The sequence below is a fragment of the Rhinoraja longicauda genome, chromosome 15 (assembly GCF_053455715.1).
Source record: "Rhinoraja longicauda isolate Sanriku21f chromosome 15, sRhiLon1.1, whole genome shotgun sequence".
Lineage (NCBI taxonomy): Eukaryota > Metazoa > Chordata > Chondrichthyes > Rajiformes > Arhynchobatidae > Rhinoraja > Rhinoraja longicauda.
In genome coordinates, this window is record NC_135967.1 from 41,405,145 (window position 1) to 41,430,579 (window position 25,435).

A 25,435-nucleotide genomic window follows, 5' to 3' on the forward strand; every position below is an offset into this window, starting at 1 on the left:
GGGAAAAGTACAAACTCCGTACAGACAGCACCCGTAGTCAGGATCGGCCTGGCGCTGTAAGGCAGCAACTCTACCGCTACGCTACTTCCCAAGGGCAGTTACAAATGGTCAATAGATTCAAGCCTTGTCAAATATACCCACTTCCCATGAGTAAAAGAGTGGAAAAGAACATTGGGAAAGCTGATTTAACAAATAAAAATGAAAATAACTGTACTCTCCCCCTTCGTGCTAAATGACTGAAAACATTTGCCTGTAATTAATGCTAACAAAAGGGAAGTGGAGATGCTGGTTTATACTAAAGATAGACACAAAGTGCTGGAGTAACTCAGCAGGTCAGCCAACATCTCTGGATAAAATGGATAAGATCGGGACCCTTCTTCACACTTCAGTTTGTTTGAAGAATAGTCCCGACCCGAAACATCACCTATCCATTTTATCCAAAGATGCCGCCTGACCCGTTCAGTTACTCCAGCATTTTGTGTCTATCTTTTTTCTTTAATTCCATACTTTTCGTTCTAAATTAGGCAGATCTGTTCAAGTTGCTGAGGCTTTCTGTACCATTTCCGCCTTGAGCTTAAAGTCAATTTGATACTGATCTGTTAGGTCAAGAGGATACATTGAAAGAAATTGCCAAATTCCAAAAGTCTCCATGATATTCCTCACGCAGTGTAAGATGAGATCAGAGACAAGGGTTTCTCTTATTACATCTGACCTTCGTAATATTGCACCGTGGAAAATCTTTTACATCAAAACACAATCCTGCCCTCAGTTTGCAGATATTAAAGGCAGTTATATTTCGGAAATAAATGAAAAGTGGCAACGAAATGCCCTTTGGATTTTATGCCTTCCCAATTAAATAATTAAGACGTGGGATGAAATTATCGTCAGACAATTAAAACAATTTTACTAGTAATATAAATGTATAAATGAAACCTGACCATTTTCTCTTCTAAAGTTCAAGCCTCTGCATAAAATCATGCTTGATGTTGTAATTTTCTGCCCACTTTGTTAATGGTGTGAATATTTTTACTCGATGGGAAAAGGAACGATAATAAGGAAAAGCACTTGAGGTATTTTTAACATTTCATGCAATGCTTCGGTGGCAGACAAGCTTTGACGCTGGTTTGACGATAATGGGATCTGGAACAGTATCTATCCTGTTTAATAGCTTTAAAGTCCCTCCCGATAGTCAAGCTTCAATGTAAAATCAATCTAAATTGCTTTTAATTTGTCAATAATTGCGTCTAAATAAGCAGTATGCGTGCCAGCATGCTTGGACTGGGTAATTCAGATTAAAATTTGAGCTCCATGGCTGGTTGGTTTTACCTTATGAAGATTCGGCCTGTCACATCGCGTGTTAAACTAACGTCTAATTCACCTTCATCTTATAAATTTCAGAATTGGACAAATGTCACTGTCAATGCATCACATCAGTCTCCTTCAAGCATGCGAGCACAGACAGATTATGACTAGGATGCCAAATTCAGGCTTTGGGGAAACTATAAGTGGATGGGAGAGAGTGAGGAAGAGTCAGGAAGGGAGAAGAACAGAAGCTCATAAGTTCAGAAGTGATAGGAGCAGAATTAGGCCATTCGGCCCATCAAGTCTACTCCTCCATTCAATCGTGGCTGATCTATTTCTCCCTCCTAACCTCATTCTCCTGTCTTCTCCCCATAACCCTTGACCCCCGTACTAATCAAGAATCTATCTATCTATCTCTGCCTTAAAAATATCCATTGATTTGGCCTCCACAGCCTTCTGTGGCAATGAATTCCACAGACTCACCACCCTTTGGCTAAAGAAATTCGTCCTCATCTCATTCCTAAAGGAATGTCCTTTAATTCTGAGGCAATGACCTATGGTCCAAGACTCTCCCACCAGTGGAAACATCCTCTCCACAATCCACTCTATCCAAGCCTTTCACTATTCGATATGTTGGTGAATATATTTACAGAAACAACAAAGTTTAGCTTTTCTCCGTGAGTATTCAACTCCCTGATGATGCAATCCTCCCATCCCCAAATCCTGCAATCGCTTAATCCTTAACCCTCCAATTTCGCAATTCCAAACCCTCAATACACAAACCCCCAAACTTCCAATCCCTCTCAATTCCCAATCCTCCCAAGTCCAAATTCCCAAAGTGCTGAAGTAATAACTCAGCTGGTCAGGCAGCATCTCTGGAGAACATGGATAGGTTCAGAATCAGAATCAGAATTCAGAATTACCTTTATTGTCATCCAAAAAAAACCAAGTCTTTTGGACGAGATTTCGTCACCCACAGTCCAACAATAAGAGCAATAAAATAAGCAATTACACACACAACCACAAACCAACACAAAACAAAAAAAGAAACATCCATCACAGTGAGTCTCCTCCAGTCCCCTCCTCACTGTGTTGGTCCTGAACTACTATCTACATCATTGGTGAACCTCGGACTATCTTTGATCAGACTTTACTGGCTTTATCTTACACTAAATGCTACTCCCTTATCCTGTATCTGCACAATGTGGATGGCTCGATTGTAATCATGTATTGCTTTTCCGCTGACTGGTTAGCATGCAACAAAAGCTGTTCACTGTACACTGTTCACTGTACCTCGGTACATGTGACAATAAACTCAACTGAACTGAAGATGCCTATCTATGCGAATCCCATTTGCCTGCATTTAGTTTTCTTATCCATGTACTTGTCCAAAAGTCTTTTAAATATTGCAATAGCACTTGCCTCCACCACCTCTTCTGGCAGCTCATTCCATCGTACCACCCTCTGAATGAAAATCTTACCTCACAGGTCCCCTTTAAATCTTTCCTCTCCCACCCTGAAACTTAGCCCCATACATGTAGACCCCCCCCCCCCCCCACTAAACAAAAACACATCATTGTTCTCCAGAGTTTGACAGCACTGGGCCTGTACTCGCTGGAGTTTAGAAGGATGAGGGGGGACCTCATTGAAACTTACAGAATAATGAAAGGCCTGGATAGAATGGATGTGGAGAGGATATTTCCACTAGTGGGAGAGTCTAGGACCAGAGGGCACAGCCTCTGGATAAAAGACTTTAGAAAAGAGATGAAATTTCATTAGTCAGAGGGTAGTAAATCTGTGGAATTCATTGTAGATGCCAAGTTATTGAGTATTTTTAAAGCGGAGATGGACAGGTTCTTGATCAGTAAGGCTGTCAAAGATTATGGGGCGAAGGCAGGAGAATGGGGTTGAGAGGGAAAAATAGATCATCCAAGATTAAATGGCAGAGTAGACTCGATGGGCCTAATGCCCTCCTATGAATTATGAACATATACTTACATGGATAAGAGAAGTAAGTGCAGGCAAATGGGATTTGCATTGATAGGCATTTTGCTCGCCATGGACAAGTTTGGCTGAAAGACCTGTTTCCGGGCTGTACAACTCAATGATTGTGCAATCTAAGTCCATTTAAAAAGTGGCTTCCCCTGTGAGAATAAGTGCACAAGGTGCAAAAATGTCCAATGAATCCTTTGAGGGCATTTTGCTGAAGGCAGTTTTGTCCGTTTCAGGCTGATACCACCCTGGCAAACAGTGCAATGTATCTCTGCACCACACGTTTGCAGACCTTAATCTCAACACAACTCTTACAGTCCATGCCAGATTGACCTCACAAGGATTTTGTCACACCATTAAAAGGTAGCAGAGCCTTTGCTAATCCGTAGTTTAATAAAGTAGGAAAATCTAAACTGGACTTTTATGTTCTAACAAACAACACAAGAAGACTGTTAGACACAAAGTGCTGGAGTAACTCAACGGGTCAGACACCAGCTCTGGAGAAAAAAGGACAGGTGACGTTTCTAGGAGGAGAGCCCCGACCCGAAACATCACCCATCCTTTTTCTCCAGCGATGCTGCCTGACCCACTGAGTTACTCCAGCACTTTGTGTTTATCTTTGATATAAACCAGCATCTACATTTCCTTTTCATTAGAATTACCCCACAGGTCCCCTTTAAATCTTTCCTCTCCCACCCTGAACCTAAGCCCCATACATGTAGACTCCCCTACCATGGGACCCCCCTTTGTTTCTGACATGGGGTAGACTGAGACTGACCCCCCCCCCCTCCCCCCCCCCCCCCCCCCAATCTTTGCTCATCCCCAATCCTTTCCAATCATCACTTTAATTTCATGTTTCATGTATTTTGTGTTTTTATGACTTGGCAGATCAATTTCCCTCCTGGGGTAAATAAAGTTCTATCGTATCGTATTGTATCGTTAATTAAATAGGTTTTCAGACAATTAGCTCCATGACATCTGGAAGGGAGAGAAGGATTATTTTCATTTCTATTTGTTAAATTCGGTAGATGCCAGCATCTGCATTTCCTTTCGACACAAGTACACTTTTCTTGGTTACCTCAGTTCAGAAAAATAGAGTGTATACAGAAAACATGCGACATAACGGTTCTAACAATGCAAGATTTCAACTACAATTTTAAAGCAATTAAAAACAAGCTTTCATTGGTAGTGGATACCAGGTGCAGGAACACAGATTTAAAGTAATAGGCAAAAGATACAGGGGAAATGTGTAAAAGAAGATTTTGTTATGCACGGAGAGATTACGATCTGGAACTCGTTATCTGTGTGGAAAAAAAAATTAATCTGGGCTTTCGAAAGGAAATTGGATAGCAACTGCAGTTCCATTTGCAAATCATGAAGAATCCTTGGAAATGTTGTCATAGTCTAAACTCCGTAATTCCTGCATCCTCTCTCCCTCCACGCCCACACACCCTAGTCGTTCCACTGGCATCCTGGTGAGTTTCATGGTCTGTATAACTCTGGATGCTGAAGATAGACATGAAATAACTGGTCAACTGGTCATGAAATAAGGTCCTCCCCCTTCTGTCATGGGGTAGACCTGACTCTCCTCCCCCCCCCCCCCCCCAATCTTTGCACATCCCCAATCCTTTCCACTCGTCACTTTAATCTCATGTTTCATGTATCTTGTGTTTTTCTCGACCCGAAACGTCACCCATTCCTTCTCTCCAGAAATGCTGCCTGTCCCGCTGAATTACTCCAGCCTTTTGAGTCTATCTTGTGTTATATGACTGTTGGCCGACCAATTTCCCTCCTGGGATAAATAAAGTTCTATTGTATCGTAACTCGTTTTCATCTAGCCCTTAGTGAACGATGGACTGCTTCCTTGATCATCGTTATTTTATTTCATACCTTTACATTTCTTTGTTCTGTATCTCTCTCGTTTCTCTTTCCCCTGACACTCAGTCTGAAGAAGGGTCTGGACGCGAAACGTCACCCATTCCTTCTCTCCTGAGATGCTGCCTGTCTCGCTGAGTTACTCCAGCATTTTGAGTCTATCCCCAGACATATATTTTGGGTGGAGAGGCACCGTGGAGACCGAATGGTACAGTAGCTTACTGAGTCTGTTTTCAATGGGGAGATGAACAGTCGAAAATTGGAAACTATCTGCTTAACTTGAATTCTTTAGATGAGTTCTCAAATTTCCTTACGGGATAAAAAAAGAGGCCATTTAACCCATCAAGTCCATGCCAGCTCTCGAAGCAATTCCAGCAATCTTTCCCTGACATAATATTTCCATATAACCTATCCACTGGATGCTGAAGATACACATGAAATAATCCCTAATATTTCCATTGCAAAAAAAACTACCAGAGGTTTGGCTGGCCTCGTGCGTCAATGATATCCGGCAAATAATGTGGCAAGAAATGTGGGGAGGCACGTTGGGGCAACGTTGGAGTTGCTGCCTTACTGTCCCAGAGGGACTGTTGTGCAGCAGCAAGTAAGAATTTCATTGTTCTATCTGGGACACATGACAATAATACACTCTTGACTCTTGAGACCCGGGTTTGATCCTGACTACGGGTGCTGTCTGTACCAGGGCCGTCTTAATGCATGGGCCTGATGGGCACTTGCCCGGGGCCCCACGAGCATAGGGGCCCCATTTTATCGACCATTTACATTTTTATTCCTGTGAGTAGTGGTCGTAGGGGCCCCAGTACACTGCTTTGCCCGGGGCCCATAATGCTGTAAAGACGGCCCTTGTCTGTACGGCATTTGAACTTATTCCTTGTGACCCTCCCCCCCCCCCCCCCCCCCCTATGGCAGCTCGTTCAATCTACCTACCACACTTGGTGTGAAAAAAGTTGCCCCTTGGGTTTCTATTAAGTCTTTCCCCTCTCGCCTTCAACCCATGCCTTCATGTTTCTGGATTCTCCTGCTCTGCGGGAAGATTTAAAAACACTTAAAATGCGTTCACTCCATCTATTCATCTTATGGTTTTGTACATGATTCATGATTTTATATCGTGCAATCAATCAGGAATCGCGATTAAAACAAAAAAATATTCATGAAATCGAAATATGAACCGGAGTAGGCGGCTCATGATGTTGCTGTGGTATCAGCTTCAGTCTGGAGATCAATATGTAACCTCAACCAAAAGGGTGTATAGTGAGTAAAATTAAAGCACTTAAATAGCCTTCTATCAGCACTGATTTGTGGGATGAGCAGAGAATGATGCTAACCTCATTCACACAGGAGGTGTGTTTGATGTAGCTCCTCCGTCCTTGGGTGTGATAGGCCATCATTTTTTAATAACACATTAGCACCTAATCTCTTTGCTTTCCCCCTTGTTCTGCTGCCACTGCAAATTTAAATGTCCATAGCATCTCTCAGAGGACACGAGGAGCATTCTATTCAAAAGAAAAATAAGGGATCAATGTAAAAGCTAATGGCGCAGGATGTCTGCAAAGTTAGAAATAAATGGATACGAAATTAATCTGGAAGTAATGATTATCTGAACACGGCAGCCAGGAGATTGTACACATGTTTGGGAGGCTTTTAGATTAGGGCGGCCACGGTGGCGCAGCGGTAGAGTTGCTGCCTTGCAGCACTTGCAGCGCCGGAGACCCGGGCTCGATCCCGGCCTCGGGTGCTGTCTGTGCGGAGTTTGCACGTTCTCCCCGTGACTGCATGGGTTTTCTCCGAGATCTTTGGTTACCTCCCACGCTCCAAAGACGTACAGGTTTGTCGGTGAATTGGCTTCTGTAAATTGTAACCTGTCCCTCGTGTATAGGATAGTGCTATTGGATAGTCGTCACTGGTCGGCGCGGACTCGGTGGGCCGAAGGGCCTGTTTCCACGCTGTACCTCTAAAGTAATGTGCTGAACGTCACATACTTCGGGCCCAAACTATTGGCAAACCAATGTGGCATGACGTGTAGCCACCTTGTGGAATGTGGAATCCATTGCCACGGAAGGCTGTGAAGACCAAGTCAGTGGATATTTTTAAGGCAGAGACAGATGGATAGATTCTTAACTAGTATGTGTGTCAGTGGTTATGGGGAGAAGGTGGGAGAATGGGTTTGAGAGGGAAGGATAGGAAAGGAAGCATGCAGGTACAGCAGGCAGTGAAGAAAGCCAATGGACAGTTGGCCTTCATAACAAGAGGAGTTGAGTATAGGAGCAAAGAGGTCCTTCTGCAGTTGTACAGGGCCCTAATTTGAGGAAGGATATTCTTGCTATTGAGGGCGTGCAGCGTAGATTTACTAGGTTAATTCCCGGAATGGCCGGACTGTCATATGTTGAAAGACTGGAGCGACTAGGCTTGTATACACTGGAATTTAGAAGGATGAGAGGAGATCTTATCGAAACGTATAAGATTATTAAGGGGTTGGACACGTTAGAGGCAGGAAACATGTTCCCAATGTTGGGGGAGTCCAGAACAAGGGGCCACAGTTTAAGAATAAGGAGTAGGCCATTTAGAACTGAGTCGGAGAGTTGTGAATCTGTGGAATTCTCTGCCTCAGAAGGCAGTGGAGGCCAATTCTCTGAATGCATTCAAGAGAGAGCTAGATAGAGCTCTTAAGGATAGCAGTGTCAGGGGGTATGGGGAGAAGGCAGGAACGGGGTACTGATTGAGAATGATCAGCCATGATCACATTGAATGGCGGTGCTGGCTCCAACTGCCGAATGGCCTCCTCCTGCACCTATTGTCTATTGTCTATTGTCTATAGACCAGCCATGATTGAATGGCGGAGTAGACTTGATGGGCCAAATGGCCTAATTCTGCTCCTATCACTTATGAACATTAACTTTGCCCACTGTACCTTTTGTCTTGATCAGCCACCTCTTGACAACTGCTGATGACTAATCAAGTCAGCTTAGCTGACTGCTACAACCCTGAGTGACTTTAAATTTTAGCTAAAACTTTACAGGCCACCGCCAATTGAAATTGAGGTTCCCCCTCTGATCTAAGAGTGAGCTTGGCAGTTCCGCTCTCGAGAGGTCTGAGAAAACAAGCTGCTGCCATCTGTTCCCGGTATCTGGGTCAAGAGTTTAATACATTTTCTTAATATTACAAACTCATAATTTCTGAATTACACTCTAAGTGGTCAAGGGCATTTTCAATCATTACAATGGGATTACAATTTCCACTTCAATAAAGTTTCGAGTGGAAAGGCAGTTTTCATGAAATTGCATATTCACACTGGGGTTTATTCCTAGCTGGCAAGTACAAAATGTTTAAAACCTTCTCCACACCTGCTCTCTGTACATACCGAAGAACGACACAAAATGCTGGAGTAACTCAGTGGGACTCAGCGGCAGCATCGCTGGAGAGTAAGAATGGGTGACTATCTTCGGTTTAAACCAGTATCTGCAGTTCCTAGCTACACATTCAGGCGGCCACGGTGGCGCAGCGGTAGAGTTGCTGCCTTACAGAGCTTGCAGCGCCGGAGACCCGGGTTCGATCCCGACTACGAGTGCTGTCTGTACGGAGTTTGTACGTTCTCCCTGTGACCACGTGGGTTTTCTCCGGGATCTTCGGTTTCCTCCCCCACTCCAAAGACGTACAAGTATGTAGGTTAATTGGCATGGTGTATGTGTAAATTGTCCCTAATGTGTGTAGGGACTGCTGGTCGGTGCGGACACTCGGCCAAAGGGCCTGTTTCCGCGCTATATCTCTAAAATAAAAATAAAAATAAACATTTTGTCTGCTCTGTACATACACACAACTTCAACATAGCTGTCTTGTTTGTTTGCATAACTTATTGTTATAAGGGGAGTGGGGGGGGTGTCACTCTAGTTTTAGAATCCTCTGCCCAGGGGATAAGCCTGCGTGTTCGATTGTTCGTTCCGGTAAAGGCGCTGTGCACACGACAGCCAGACAACAGTTACTTGTCTTTTTTTTTTTTTTCACTTTTAATTTAATTTTAATTTCAAGTTTTCGTGTACCTCGTTGTGTGTTGTGACTGTGGGCAGACCAATTTCCCTCTGGGGATGAATAAAGTTCTATCGTATCGTATCGTTTCGTAAGTCTTCCTTCTCAGGATTTTTCAACACCTCCTGACTTTTTGACGCACGTACAGGTTTGTAGGCTTCGGTAAAAAAAAAATTGTAAATTGTCCCTGGTGTGTAGGATAGTGTTAGTGTACGGGGTGATTGTTGGTCGGCATGGACTCGCTGGGCCGAAGGGCCTGTTTCCACACTGTATCTCTAAGGTTTAAAGTACTGTGAACGTTCTGGCAGTCAATAACTGCAGGTCAGACACGTATCTCCCACCCTCTCCCTCTGACCATTTCCTTCTGTTCTTGATGCTTACAGAGCTTTATGTTCTCTCATAGAGTGCTGGGATATTAAACCTTTGGACAATTTCTGTGATTTTGGGCCATAAGCTTACTTTATTTGAGTCTGAAGAAAGGTCCCGACCCGAAACGTCAACTATCCTTTTTCTCAAGAGATGTTGCCTGACCCGTTAAGTTACTCTAGCACTTTGTGTCTATTTTCGGCATATACCAGCAGCTCCTTTCTATACATATTTTATCATCCAGCCCATTATAATAGGTGCAGTTCGCCATGACTCCTGTGGCTACTGTTTCAACTGTGGGATTCAACTATGGGATTTGGAGCTGAAGAAGGGTCTTGCCTTGAAATGTCACCAATCCATGTTCTCCAGAGTTGCTGGCTGATCTACTGTTACTCCAGCACTTTGTATCCTTTTATGGGATTCCTGTGCTAGGATCCAACATGGACCTGACGGGCAGAATGGCCTCCCATGCTGTAAAAGTAAATCCTATCTTAAATAGCTGTGGAAACTTCTATATCATTGCTTGTTGATGAGTCCGATCCTAAATAATCGTGACAACACAGACTCATTGTGGCCGTTACCAGCTCTTGTCTGTATAATATATTGATCTCGCATTTGTTTCTAAAAATACTTCATTGCTGACTGTAATCAATACAGTACATTCATTTGGAATTGGATTTGGATCAGGAGAGCAAAGCTCATCGGTGCGAGATCTCGGCAGAATTAATTCCCCTTCCATATCGATCCCATCATCTCCATTACATTATTTCTGATTGCCATTCATTTTGAAACCGAGATTTCTGAGAAGCTCTCTCGCTGAGATGTGAAATGTCAGGAATGTCTTTAATTTAGCGCAGGTTGCAAACACTGGAGCCTGATAATTAGGATCAGCATGACTCAGTTTTACTGTGATCAGCACCATCTTCACACTGATCAGATCGCAGCTAATCGTGACCATAAATATCTCAGAAGAACACACATTCGCAGTTTAAAGACTGGAATACATGCTGCATTAGCTTGTGAGTGTTAGAACTCCTTTTAGCAACTGTGGGCGATCTTACATGTTGGTGGACAGGCAGTGAACTTTGCAAGTTCCACCCTGGTTTCATCTTTAATTTAGCTTAGTTTAGTTTAGAGATTCAGCGCGGAAACAGGCCCTTCTGCCCACCGAGTCCGCACCGACCAGCGATCCCCGCACACTAATCTACACACACCAGGGTCAATTTGCATTTATACCAAGCCAATTAACCTACAAACCCGTACTTCTTTGGAGTGTGGGAGGAAACCGAAGTACTTGGAGAAAACCCACGCAGGTCACGGGGAGAAGGTACAAACTCCATACAGACAGCACCCGTAGTCAGGATCGAACCCCAGGTCGTTGGCCCTGTCAGGCAGCAGCTCTACCGCTGCGCCACCGTGCCACCCATTCTAATTTTTTTAAACTATTTGAATGATGAGATAACAATATGCCAGAATCAATCATTTGAGCTCTTTTTCCAAAGGCTAGCAGTACTTCTTTCTGATCAGTTTTGCAGTTTAAAGGATGATATAACATGAAATTAGTCAATATACCAGAATAATTTAAGAGCCCTGGCTAATGTCCTTGGCAGGTGATTCTGAAAATGAACTCACCAGACCTAAACCAATCGAAGGTATTTATTCACAAAATGGTGGAGTAACTCAGCAGGTCAGGCAGCATCTCAGGAGAGAAGGAATGGGTGACGTTTCGGGTCGAGACCCTTCTTTAGACTTCAGTCTGAAGAAGCGTCTCGACCCGAAACGTCACCCATTCCTTCTCTCCTGAGATGCTGCCTGACCTGCTGAGTTACTCCACCATTTTATGAATAAATACCTTCGATTTGTACCAGCATCTGCAGTTATTTTCTTACAAGACCTAAACCAATAATTGGTTGATCACGGTGGAACAGCGGTAGAGTTGCTGTCTTACACGCCGGAGATGCGGGTCCAATCCTGACTACGGTTGCTGTCTGTGAGGAGTCTGTACATTCTCCCTGCGACTGAGGTTTCCTCTGGGTGCTCCAGTTTCCTCCTACGTTCGAGACACATACAGGTTTGCAGATTAATTGGCTTCTGGAGATTGCCCCTAGTGTGCGGGATAGAACCAGTGTACAGGTGATCATTGGTCGGCGCGGACCTGGTGGGCCGAAGGGCCTGTTTCCACGCTGTATCTCTAAAACTGAAACTTAATAAAACACAAAGCATTCTTAGCTTAAACTTTCCGCTTCCAGCTAAGTCATTTCTTAGTTCATACTTGGTATGCCATTCTGCTTTTATTGATCAAAGGCAATTCCTTATGCCTTCCTGACTGATCCATAGGCCAGAAACGCATCTTTTGCAATATGATGGTATTGCCAAATTGTGTTAATGAACATAGATACAAGTGGTATGAGGAATCCAAATGAGCGTACATCCCTAGTTTGAAGACCTGTCCCGACCCGAAACGTCACCCATCCATGTTCTCCAGAGATGCTGCCTGACCCACTGAGTTACTCCGGCACTTTGAGTCCTTTTGAACATACATCTCCATTCTCCCTCAGAACTCAATCCAGGCTTAAAAAAACAATATGTTAGCGGATACTCTATTAGACACATCCTTTTTGCTGCCAATCATGGCTTTCAATAGACAATAGACAATAGACAATAGACAATAGGTGCAGGAGTAGGCCATTCAGCCCTTCGAGCCAGCACCGCCATTCAATGCGATCATGGCTGATCACTATCAATCAGTACCCCGTTCCTGCCTTCTCCCCATACCCCCTCACTCCGCTATCCTTAAGAGCTCTATCCAGCTCTCTCTTGAAAGCATCCAACGAACTGGCCTCCACTGCCTTCTGAGGCAGAGAATTCCACACCTTCACCACCCTCTGACTGAAAAAGTTCTTCCTCATCTCCGTTCTAAATGGCCTACCCCTTATTCTCAAACTGTGGCCCCTTGTTCTGGACTCCCCCAACATTGGGAACATGTTATCTGCCTCTAATGTGTCCAATCCCCTAATTATCTTATATGTTTCAATAAGATCCCCCCTCATCCTTCTAAATTCCAGTGTATACAAGCCCAATCGCTCCAGCCTTTCAACATACGACAGTCCCGCCATTCCGGGAATTAATCTAGTGAACCTACGCTGCACGCCCTCCATAGCAAGAATATCCTTCCTCAAATTTGGAGACCAAAACTGCACACAGTACTCCAGGTGCGGTCTCACCAGGGCCCGGTACAACTGTAGAAGGACCTCTTTGCTCCTATACTCAACTCCTCTTGTTACGAAGGCCAACATTCCATTGGCTTTCTTCACTGCCTGCTGAACCTGCATGCTTCCTTTCATTGACTGATGCACTAGGACACCCAGATCTCGTTGAACTCCCCCTCCTCCTAACTTGACACCATTCAGATAATAATCTGCCTTTCTATTCTTACTTCCAAAGTGAATAACCTCACACTTATCTACATTAAACTGCATCTGCCATGTATCCGCCCACTCACACAACCTGTCCAGGTCACCCTGCAGCCTTATTGCATCTTCCTCACAATTCACACTACCCCCCAACTTAGTATCATCTGCAAATTTGCTAATGGTACTTTTAACTTGCCCTGCACAGATTAATATTCCGAGGAGACCGATGAACAAAACCACACACACAATTTAAATTTCAATTATACTTTATTGTCACTTGTACCTAGGTTTAGTTCAGTTTAGTTCGGTTAGTTTTGTTTATTGTCACGTGTACCGAGGTACAATGAAAAGCTTTTGTCACGCGCTAATTAGTCAGCAGAAAGACAATACATGATTACAATCGAGCCATTTACAGTGTACAGATACATGATAAGGGAATCATGTTTAGTGCAAGGTAAAGCCAGCAAAGTCCAATCAAGGATAGTCCGAGGGTCACCAATGAGGTAGATAGTAGTTCAGCACTGCTCTCTGGTTGTGGTAGGATGATTCATTTGCCTGATAACAGCTGGGAGGAAACTGTTCCTGAATCTGGAGTTAGACAATAGACAATAGGTGCAGGAGTAGGCCATTCGGCCCTTCGAGCCAGCACCACCATTCAACGTTATCATGGCTGATCATTCTCAATCAGTACCCCGTTCCTGCCTTCTCCCCATACCCCCTGACTCCGCTATCCTTAAGAGCTCTATCTAGCTCTCTCTTGAATGCATTCAGAGAATTGGCCTCCACTGCCTTCTGAGGCAGAGAATTCCACAGATTCACAACTCTCTGACTGAAAAGGTTTTTCCTCATCTCCGTTCTAAATGGCCTAGCCCTTATTCTTAAACTGTGAGTTAGAGGTACAGTGAAATGCTTTGTTTTGCAAACATCCCGGTAAAATCATACGGCAGACCTCACCACGGCAGTACACAAGTGTCGCCACCTTTTGGCACCGACAAAGTTACAAATGTTTACCGAACAGTTCCGACCTACTGCCTGCCGCCACAAACAGGCAGCCAGCCGCCTGCAGCTACATTTGTAAACCACCTCCATCACAGTCTCTACTTTCTCAGTAGCTACGATGATTACAGCTGCATTGATTTTTTTCCCCCATGCGTGGCAGCTCCTTTAAGGCAAGTGCCGGGTGATTTCCATCACAGATCTCAATCAGCACCACGCTCTCACTTCAAGCAAGTCATTAAGTAGAGAGACACGAGGAATAGCGGACTCTGGAATCTTCAGCAGAGCACAAAGTGTTGTGCAAACTCAGTGAGTCAAGCAGCGTCTTTGGGCAAAAGGGTGAGAGAGGACCTCATTGAAACTTACAGAATGGAGAAAGGGCTGGATAGAGTGGATTAGAAGAGGATGATTTTCCACTAGTGGGAGAGCCTAGGACCAGAGGGCACAGCCTCAAGAATACTAGGACCTTCCTTTAGACTGGAGATGAGGGTGGTGAATCTGTGGAATTCATTGCCACAGACGGCTGTGGAGGCCGCCTTTGGGTATTTTTAAGGCGGAGATGGACAGATGCTTGATTAGTATGGGCTGAGTCTGAAGAAGGTTTTCTCCAGAGATGCTGCCCGACCCGCTGAGTTACTCCAGCATTTTGAGTCTACCTTAAGTATTCCTGTTCAGCTGTGTTCATGGTTTCATCAGTTCTGCCTCTGAGGCAGTTTAAGAGAGGGACTTTTGCTTCTAAAGGAACAACCCAGCCTCGGCAGGCTTTCACTGAATTGTTTGTAACCTAAACGGTTCATAAGCCGGATATACGGCCATGATCTGGGTTCCCAGGCAGCAGAAGATGCCTGCTGCCCCACTGCGGCCAGCACATCCATCCCACCAGTCTTACTCATATATTTGGGCTGTACATACGATATGCATGCATTCAGGCAGCACAGTGGCGCAGCGGTAGAGTTGCTGCCTTACAGCGCTTACAGCACCGGAGACCTGGGTTCGATCCCGACTACGGGTGCTGTCTGCACGGAGTTCGTACGTTCTCCCCGTGACCTGTGTGGGTTTTCTCCGAGATCTTTGGTTTCCTCCCACACTCCAAAGACGTATAGGTCTGTAGGCAAATTGGCTTGGTAAATGTAAAAAGTTGTCCTTAGTGTGTGTGTAGGATGGTGTTAATATGCGGGGATCGCTGGTCGGCGCGGACTCGGTGGGCCGAAGAGCCTGTTTCCGGGCTGTATCTCTAAACTAAACTAAACCAGGGGAGGACCTGAATGATATAACAGTACACCAACTCCGTCTGATGTTCTCTTCTTCCATGTTAGCACCATAATGCCTCCAATCTGCACGGCCGGTCAGACTTCAAAAGGAACTGTGTAGGAAGGAACTGCAGATGCTGATTTAAACCAAAGGTAGATACAAAAAGCTGGAGTATCTCAGCGGGTCAGTAAACAGCTCTGGAGTAAAGGAATGGGCGACATTTCGCGTCGAGACCCTTTTTCAGACCGAGAGTCAGGGGAAAGGGAAACGACCAATATATAGATGGTGATATAGAGAGATATAGAACAAATGAATGAAAGATACGCAAAAAAGTAACGATGATAAAGGAAACGGCATTGTTAGCTGTGGGCTAGGTGAAAACGAGTTGCAATGAGACTCAACAAGACGACTTTGAAGCTGGTACGACTTTGGTCGGGGAGGGATGAGAGAGAGGGGATGCAAGGGTTACTTGAAGTTAGAGAAATCAATATTTATATTGTTGGGTTGTAAGCTGTGTTACTCCAGCTTTTTGCATCTATCTCCCAAAAAGAAGTGCTGGACTGCTGCTAAAGTACTCTGGTGCATAATGACCGAGAGGTCCATGTGCTTGTGTTCAGCTGCTCAGAAAGATTCTTCAATCAAAAACAACAATCTGCATTTATGTAATGGTGTTAACATGAATGATTCTTCTGGCGAGAAGGGTCCCGACCCGAAACATCACTTATTCATGTTCTCCAGAGATGCTCCCTGACCCGTTGAGTTAGTTCAGCACTGTTAGTATCGTTTTTTCACCAGGATGTTTCCCGGATTGCAGGACTTTAGTGACAGGGAGGATTGGACAGGTTAGGTTTGTTTTCCACACAGTGAAGGACGCCAAGGGGAAATGAAATGAAAGAGGTATGCAAAGCAATAAGAGGCATAGCCAGGATAGTCATTTTCCATGGTGGTGTTGAACACAAGAGGTTTAAGTTGAGAGGAAGGAGTTTTAAAAGGAGTTTTTGGTCTTAGATTTTTAGTTTTAGAAATACAGTGTGGAAACAGGCCCTTCAGCCCATTGAGTCCTCACCAACCAGCAATCACCCAAATACTAGTTCTGTCCTACGTACCTGGGACAATTTCCAGAAGCCAATTGACCTACAAACCTGCACGTCTTTGGAGTGTGGGAGGAAACCGGAGCACCCGGAGAAAACCCACGCGGTCACAGGGAGAATGTACAAACACCGTACAGACGGCACCCGTGGCCAGGATCAACCAGGGTCTCTGGCGCCGTAAGGCAGCAACTCTACCGCTGCGCCACTGCGCCGCACATTAGTGAGCAGGGAAAGATCTATATACAGTGTGTAGCTGATAAGTGGATCTCACTGCCAGAGGTGGCGGATCAGTCAGATGTAATGACTATGTTAAAGACAGGCCAGGCAAAGAAGTTTGACGAAGGGTCTCGACCCGAAACGTCACCCATTCCTTCTCTCCAGAGATGCTGCCTGTCCCGCTGAGTTACTCCAGCATTTGTGTCTACCTTCGATTTAAACCAGCATCTGCAGTTCTTTCCTACACAAGGAAGGATGTAGACCGAATCTAGGTAAATAGGAGAGTGTAGATGGGAAAAAATGTTGCTTGGTCATAGTAATTTATGTGCCGTATCATTCTATATCCATGACTCTCTGGTGCAGTAAATGTCAGAACATTTAAACTAACAATCCTTGCATCATCGGGAGAGACGGGTCATTCATTTTAAGGCAGTGCAACCACATTATTACCTACACCATAAATTTAAACCAGCCTTAAATGTTGTTGATTAAGTACCTTTGTTTCCCTTCAGTGTTTGTTTGAGGATGGACACTTGCCTCTAGTGAACCAACAGATAGCCCCAGGGGAGGAGTTGCTCAGTTCACCATTGTGAGGGGGATGGATGAACGCTCACTTGAATAGGAATGTTGCCAAAGTTTTACAGTTAATCGTTGCAAGTAAACTGGTCATAATTCAACTCCTTCATACCACCAGGCTCAAAGAAGCTGCCCGTCAATTCAACCAGCAGAACGATATAAGCAAAATACCCAAAGGGCGGCATGGTGGCGCAGCGGTAGAGTTGCTGCCTTACAGCGCCAGGGACATGGGTTCGATCCTGACCACGGGTGCTGTTGGTTCAGGGATTGTATGTTCTCCCCGTGACCTGCCTGGGAATTCTCCGGGTGCTCCGGTTTCCTCCCACACTCCAAAGACGTACAGTTTTGTAGAATAATTGGAGGTTGGCTTTGGTAAAAAAATGTACATAGGCCCTAGTGCTGGTGTAAGGGATCGCTGGTCAGCGAATAGACAGAATATTGAATGGTAGAATCAAAACATTAAGCTTGATCCTATTCCCATTCAATATCTCCAGATACGTTTCTTCCCAGCAGTTATCAGGCAACTGAATCATCCTACCACAACCAGAGAGTAGTGCTGAACTACTATCTACCTCATTGATGACCCCCAGACTATTCTTGATCGGACTTTGCTGTTTTTACCTTGCACTTAACGTTATTCCCTTATCATGTATCTACGCACTGTAAATGTCTGAAGAAGGGTCTCGACCCGAAACGTTACCCATTCCTTCTCTCCAGAGATGCTGCCTGTCCCGCTGAGTTACTCCAGCATTTTGAGTCTATCTTCGGTTTAAAAAAACAGCATCTGCAGTTCCTTCTTACACACTGCAAATGGATCAATTGTAATCACGTATTGTCTTTCCGCTGACTGGTTCGCACGCAACAAAAGCTTCTCACTGTACCATGGTACACGTGACAATAAACGAAACTGAACTGACATGCATGATCTAACAAACACCACTTTGTGGCGCGTCGGAAGAGGCCCGAAATAAGGGTGCTGGAGCACGGACAGACAACCTTTGTTTTGGACATGGGGGGCCGGCCGGAGGCCGTGTCAATTGACCGCCTGAAGCCGGCCCACTTAGACATTGACCAACCGGTGCGGGTTGCCCAGCCTCGGCCACGAGGTCGCCCACCTTTGCGGGTCCCACCACCTGTCCCTCCAACTGTGCCTCCGCCGGCCCCTCTGTCGACCGATTACCGTACGCGTTCCGGTCGGGTTGTGCGACCACCAGTGCGCTTCGTGCCTCCGTTTCTGGGGTGGGGTCCTGTGGCGGCTCCCAAGGGTCGGGCCATACCACTACCGACCCCTCGGCACGGGAATGGACCAGTCCAGGGGGGCGGTCCGGTACTACGTATATAAGGACAAGGTTTTGGGCGCGAAGCCATTCCAGCAGACTTGACCGGTCTGATAACTGAGGAATAATAAAACAGGACGTCCCGAAATACCCGGCTTCTCGCCTTTATTTCCGGCCTCTTCCGACGCGCCACAACTTAACCATAATTAGAACAAAGCATGCCCTTTGATTTTTAGTCAGATACTAAGCAAGAAAAATTATAAGGCTGCTTCCAGTCCAGATATAAGATAGTCCAGAGGTCCAGACTGTGCAGATATAAAAGCCACCTCAGTACAAATTAAGAAATAACTCCTTCAGATTCTGATTTTTATATTCTGCTACGAAACCAATGATTTTCCCCAATAGGCCATTAAGAGAACTAAAACTCACTTTTAAAGAGAGTGCAATATACTCAATTATCAAGGTCTAATAGAAAGATCAATCACTGTCGGGTAAATGAGAATTTAGGCCCACTTAGACGTGGTCGGACAAGGAACTGGTCCTTGTAATTGAAGAAGTGCAGCCCAACAGGAATTAGACTGTGAAATTGTAGTGCATGTTTCACTGTACACTAAATTGCTAATTTATGAGGTTGGATGGATCATAACGTTTTCCATGACATAGAGGTACACAGCACAAAAACAGGTTTAGTTCAGTTTATGTGTAAGAAAGAACTGCAGATGCTGGTTTAAATCGATCCGAAACGTCACCCATTCCTTCACTCCAGAGATGCTTCCTGTCCCGCTGAATAACTCCAGCATTTTGTGTCTACCTTTAGTTTAGTTTAGAGATGCAGCCCGGAAACAGGCCCTTCGGCCCACCGAGTCTGCACCAACCAGCGATGCCCACATATCAACACTATTAGTACAGGTGTCAGAGGTTATGGGGAGAAGGCAGGAGAATGGGGTTAGGAGGGAGAGATAGATCAGCCATGATTGAATGGCAGTGTAGACTAGATCGGCCGAATGACCTAATTCTACTCCTGTTCCTTATGACCTTATGATTTTAATTGTGTAACCTCTTACCTGATAATTTTTTTCCACAGTGTTTAACATGAGGAAAAGCCTGCATTAAGTTGGAAACAATGCAGGAATTAAAGTATCCCCTCTATCAATGTTCAATTTCTTCATTTTTCTTGTCCGATCACTAATCTGTTCATGCAGCAGATCATTTCTATGTTCATATAAACAAGAGCGTTTCATAAACAGTATGTGAGCAGTTTCCAATATGCAGCACCATGGAATACATACAGAGACATTGCAGATGAGATGAGCACGACAGCCACCTGTCCTGGGATTATGCACGGATGTTGCTTTTCTCCAGAGGATAGACAACAACATATTTCTGCAGCAAATTTGGACCGAATCCAGGCACTTCAGCCAATTATTCAGTTTTCCCCAATTCTAATTCCGTGAAATTCAGTTTGGCTCATGTTTAAAATGCCCTCAGCCGACCTAAAGAAAATTTGAACTTGGCATATTCCTGTGGTCCAAATTTGCCACGCACAATTGATGAATGAGTACAGAGGTAGAGTTGCTGCCTGACAGCACCAGAGGCCCGGGTGCGATCCTGACTGTGGGTAGTGTCCGTACAGAGGTTGTACATTCTCCCCGTGACCACGGGGGTTTTCTCCGAGTGCTCTGGCTTCCTCCCACACTCCAAATGCGTACAGGTTTGTAAGTTAATTGGTTTCTGTAAAAAGAAAAAGTACTCTTTAGAATTCATTTTTCCAAAGCTCGACTGTCACAAATTTATCCCAATATCACCGACAGCTGTGACAGATGTCACGCTTCATCCTGCAATTTAACCCATATGTTTTATTCTTGTCCATTATTATTTTGCTTTTGGCAGAACTATTTCAATACTATGTCTAAAATACTTTCGATAACTATAAACATCTCTCCCCACATTGCCATATTTGGGCTTCCAGAAGACCCTTACACCTCCAAGCAATTAGACATTCTTGCTTTCGCTTCCTTACAGGCAAGATGGCATCTTCTTCTTCACTGGAAGTTTACTAAAGCTCCCTCCAGCTCTCAGTGGCTCAATGATATCATGTCCTTTCTAAAGTTAGAGAAGATTAGATATTCAGTGAGTGGCAATTCTGATAAATTTTATAATAAGTGGCAATCTTTTTTAACGTTTTCCCACTCTCTGCAATGTCTGTCTCCTGACTAACGGATCCCCCCCACCCGCTCCCCCCCCCCCCCCCCCGACCCCACCCCTTCTCCCCTTTTTTTTTGTCTTTTGTTTTGCTTTCTTTTGTTTTGTTTTATTATATCTTTGAAACACAGAAAGTTGACTAGTTTTTATTTCAATCTATTGAGATACACAGCACTTTGATTGTAACATTGCCATTTTTGTTTCTATCCTTTGACTGTGATTCTCATCATTGAACTGACATTCATGTGTCATATTTCTTAAGAAAATATAATAATTATTTTTTTTAATTAAAAAAGAAAACTTGGAAGTTGTCCCTAGTGTGTAGGATAGTGCTAGTGTGTGGGGATTGCTGGTCGGCGTGGAGTCTGTGGGGCGAAGTATCTCTAAAGTAAACTAAACAAAATGATGAAGACGTTATGAATGTCAGCGGATTTGGAGGGAAGGCAGAAGAATGGGGTTGAGGGGGAAGGATAGTTCAGCCATGATTGAATGGTGGACTAGACTTTCTAGTTCGGTTTAGAGATAAAGCGCGGAAACAGGCCTTTGGGCCTACCGAGTCTGTGCCGACCAGCGATCCCTGCACACTAACATTACCCTACGCACACTAGGGACAATTTACAATTTTACTGAAGCCAATTAACTTGCAAACCTGTACGTCTTTCATGTGGGAGAAAACCAGAGCACATGGAGCAAATCCACGCAGGTCATGGGGAGAACGGACAAACTCCGTACAGACAGGAACAGTAGTCAGGATCGAACCCGGCAGGCACAGGTTACTGATTGTGGATGATCACAATGAATGGCGGTGCTGGCTCGAAGAACCAAATGGTCTCCTCCTGCACCTATTTTCTATGTTTCTATGTCTCTGACGCTGTAAGGCAGCAACTCTACCACTGTGCCTCCCCTTGATGGGCTGAATGGCCTAAATCTGCTCCTAGCACTTCTGAACTTGTAAATGCAATGTCTCTTGGTCTCTTGTCTCTTGCAGAGATCTGTGAGGTGGACTGTGGTGATCATGGCGTGTGTCTGGGTGGCCTGTGCCACTGTGAGAAAGGGTGGGGCGGCCAGTCCTGTGACCAGCATGTCTGCCATCCTCGCTGCACAGAGCACGGGAAGTGTAAGGACGGCAAATGTGAGTGCAGTTCTGGCTGGGAGGGAGAGCACTGCACTGTCGGTAAGATAACTCCAGATACCATTTTGTTTCCAAACATAAAAATCATTTTGTCAGTATTTCTATTTGATGATGTTATTCCTGCCTCAAATCTTCCTTTCTTTTAAGCACAACATTTGGATAATGTTGTAAAAGGTAAGAATGAATTCCGTAATATTTTCCATGTGGCAAATAGCCTGTTTGTAAGAACGGAAAACTTTAACCGAAAACTCTTTGAGAATGGGATTATTTTTTAATTATGTTGCAGATGAGCTCTGCTCAATTAACACAAAGCTAATTCAGCCCATGACAGATTGTAAACTCTTGCCAAGTGAGCAAGTGTCCAAAATAGGATTCTCAATATTTCACAAGTTCATAAATTCATAAGTTATAGAAGTAAAATTCGGCCAGTTGGGCTCATTCCGCCATGGCGCCATTCCACCATTCTGCCATGGCCCCATTCCGCCATTCTGCCATGGCCCCATTCCGCCATTCCGCCATGGTCGAGTCTACTCCGCCATTCAATCATGGTTGATCTCCGCCTCCAAATACCATTTTCCTGCCTTCTCCCCATAGCCCTTGACACCCGTTCTAATCAAGAAATGTTCTAATCAAGAAAGGATATTTGAAATGACTAGGACAGCAACATTTACAGCGAGGAAGCAAATGTGTGTCCCTTATAAGTTCATTCTTTTGATGCAGATTTTGTGGCCTGATACAGTAATGACTTGATAGACTCTACAATGCAATGTAGCAACTGCCTAATCTGAAATGAATTGTTTTTGTAAGGCAGGAAGACAAAATGGGAACTGAATATAATGTACAAAATGTTACCACACATTGTTGGAGATCTTTGTGGCAGGGATCAACAGAGTGTCTGAATTTAATCTGAAGAAAAAATGGCAACAAAGAAATAAAACTATGTAGTTACAGGAAAATGCATAAAAACATGATTTTACTTATAAAGGAAAGTGATGGCCATGTAACATAAGTAGCATAAGAAAATAACTGCAGATGCAAGTACAAATCGAAGGTATTTATTCACAAAATGCTGGAGTAACTCAGCAGGTCAGGCAGCATCTCGGGAGAGAAGAAATGGGTGACGTTTCGGGTCGGTTCTCGACCCGAAACGTCACCCATTCCTTCTCTCTCGAGATGCTGCCTGACCTGCTGAGTTACTCCAGCATTTTGTGAATAAATACCTTCGCCATGTAACATAAGGTTTATTTCAATTAAAATTGCCAGTTGGTTTCAGTTGATAAGGTCATAAGGTCAGAAGTGATAGCAACAGAATTGGACCATTCGGCCCATCAAATCTACTCCTCCATTCAATCATGGCTGATCTATCTCTCCCTCCTAACCCCATTCTCCTGTCTTCTCCCCATAGCCCATATGAACAGACCTAATGTATCATACGCATCACAATTCCTTTCCTTCCAAATCATTTTTCCAACCATGTAAATAAGGTGGCAACATGCACATATTTCCTCCAACTTAGTCTCATAAACAGTGTGTGGTATTCTCTGCAGAGTTCTTACTCGATGTATAGGTGAGCCAATTGCCAAACCTTTCACAAATGCACAGAGTTGGTTGCCTTTTCAAGGACATTGTTCTACTCCCACTGTAACCTCCCCGCCTTTGTCCTTCCATTGAATTTCAAAGAAGGGTCATAACTATTAAAAGACACGCCATGCGGGAGTAACCTGGCAGGTCAGGCGGCACCTCTGGAGAACGTGGTTATGTGACGTTTTGGGTCGGGACTCACCTTCTAACTGAAGACCTGAAACGTCACCTATCCATGTTCTTCAGAGATTCTGCCAGTGCCGCTGAGTTACTCCAGCACTTTGTGTCTTTTTTCATAAACCAGCATCTGCAGTGCTATGTGTCGTCATGACCAGGTCGTACTAATATGATTAGTCTGGGTGTCAGGGGTAATGTGGAGAAGGCAGGAGAATGAGATTGAGAGGGAAAGATATAAATTAGCCATGATTGAATGGCAGAGTAAACTTGATGGGCCGAATGGCTTAAATCCTATGACATATGAACTCTGAACTTGTGAACCAGCTTATCTCTCATCAAACCCTGAATAACATGTTGCATATCCCCAGCATTTTATTTTAACTGTCAAAGTCAGCTTGCATCTTTTGTTAGATCCATGCGCTAATTTTTATTCAAGCAAAGATTTTGTTTTTTTAAGCTTATGTGTCAATCCTAAGTGTGTCACCGTTAAAACAAAGGAGTTCTCCTTTTCCTTCCCGATACTCTTATGTTCATAAATGCACATATTAAGGATACGTTATTATTTGCACAACATTAATGGTTTTGTCGACGTTTTGTCGATGTTTCGGACAGAGGGATGCCCTGGGTTGTGCAATGGAAATGGAAGATGTACGCTGGACCAGAATGGATGGCATTGTGTCTGCCAAGCCGGCTGGAGTGGAGCAGGATGCAACGTCATCATGGAGATGGCGTGTGATGACAACCGAGACAATGATGGAGGTACAGTAATTCACAAACTGAATGTTACGATACAACACGATACGATACGATACGACTTTACTTATCCCAGGAGGGAAATTGATCTGCCAACAGTCATAAAACACAAAATACATGAAACATGAAATTAAAATGACGAGTGGAAAGGATCAACAGACAATAGGTGCAGGAGTAGGCCATTCGGCCCTTCGAGCCAGCGCCACCATTCAATGTGATCATGGCTGATCATTCTCAATCAGTACCCCGTTCCTGCCTTCTCCCCATACCCCCTGACTCCGCTATCCTTCAGAGCTCTATCTAGCGATAGAGGGATCGGGGATGTGCAAAGATTGGAGGGGGGGGGGGGCGCGTGGGGAGGGGAGTCAGTCTACCCCACGACAGAAGGGGGAGGAGTTGTACAGTTTGATAGCCACAGGGAAGAAGGATCTCCTGTGGCGTTCTGTGCTGCATCTTGGTGGAACCAGTCTGTTGCTGAAGGTGCTCCTCAGGTTGACCAGTGTGTCATGGAGGGGGTGTGCTGTATTGTCCAGGATGCTGCGCAGTTTGTGAGGAACATCCTCCCCTCCAAGACCACCTCCCATGAATCCAACTCTGCCCCCAGGACGGAGCCAGTTTTCCTGATGAGTTGGTTAATCCTCCTATATGGAAGATATGGAGAAATATGTTCCTAATATTTTCATCGCCTTCAAACCTTTTCGAAAGCATTGTCATATGCTGTTAGAATACAAAGTGCTGGAGTTACTCAATGGGTCAGACAGCATCTCTGGAGGACATGGATAGATGACATTTCAGGTCAGGACATACAGTTCCTTAAACTGATTGTGCTGGGGAAAAAAATCTAAGGAGGAGTTGGGGGGAGACAAAGGCTGGCAAGTGATAGGTGGATACAAATGAGTGAAGAGAACCTGGATAGGCAATGTTTCCGGTCAGGACCATTCTTCAAACTGATTGTACGAAGGGAAAAAAATCTCCAGAAGGGTTGGGGGTGGGACAAAGCCTGGCGAGTGATAGGTGGATACAGAGGCTTTGATTTGCAGAAGGGCGGACAAAGATTAATCAAAACACCTCTCCCCTCTGTCTACCGATCTGTGAATCAAAACCACCCTGTGTCCACCCCCCTCCCCTCTTACACGTAAAATGTGGTCCCCATAACTCTTGTAACAGTGAAGAAGAAATTGTGACAAATTGTTT

At 44.6% G+C, this 25,435-nt stretch overlaps 1 protein-coding gene across 7 annotated transcripts in view; it reads left to right on the forward strand.

Annotated features, from left to right (window-relative positions):
- Positions 1-25,435, forward strand: part of tenm1 (teneurin transmembrane protein 1) — a 1,669,493-nt gene that overhangs the window by 1,501,745 nt on the left and 142,313 nt on the right. For 6 of the 7 annotated variants that reach the window (XM_078412545.1, XM_078412546.1, XM_078412547.1 and 3 more), the window contains 3 exons: positions 21,587-21,772; positions 21,878-21,904; positions 24,101-24,247. In XM_078412545.1, the coding sequence (XP_078268671.1) occupies positions 21,587-21,772; positions 21,878-21,904; positions 24,101-24,247 (360 nt within the window). The remainder of the gene's footprint in view (positions 1-21,586; positions 21,773-21,877; positions 21,905-24,100; positions 24,248-25,435) is intronic. The other variant, XM_078412548.1, reaches the window with a different exon arrangement.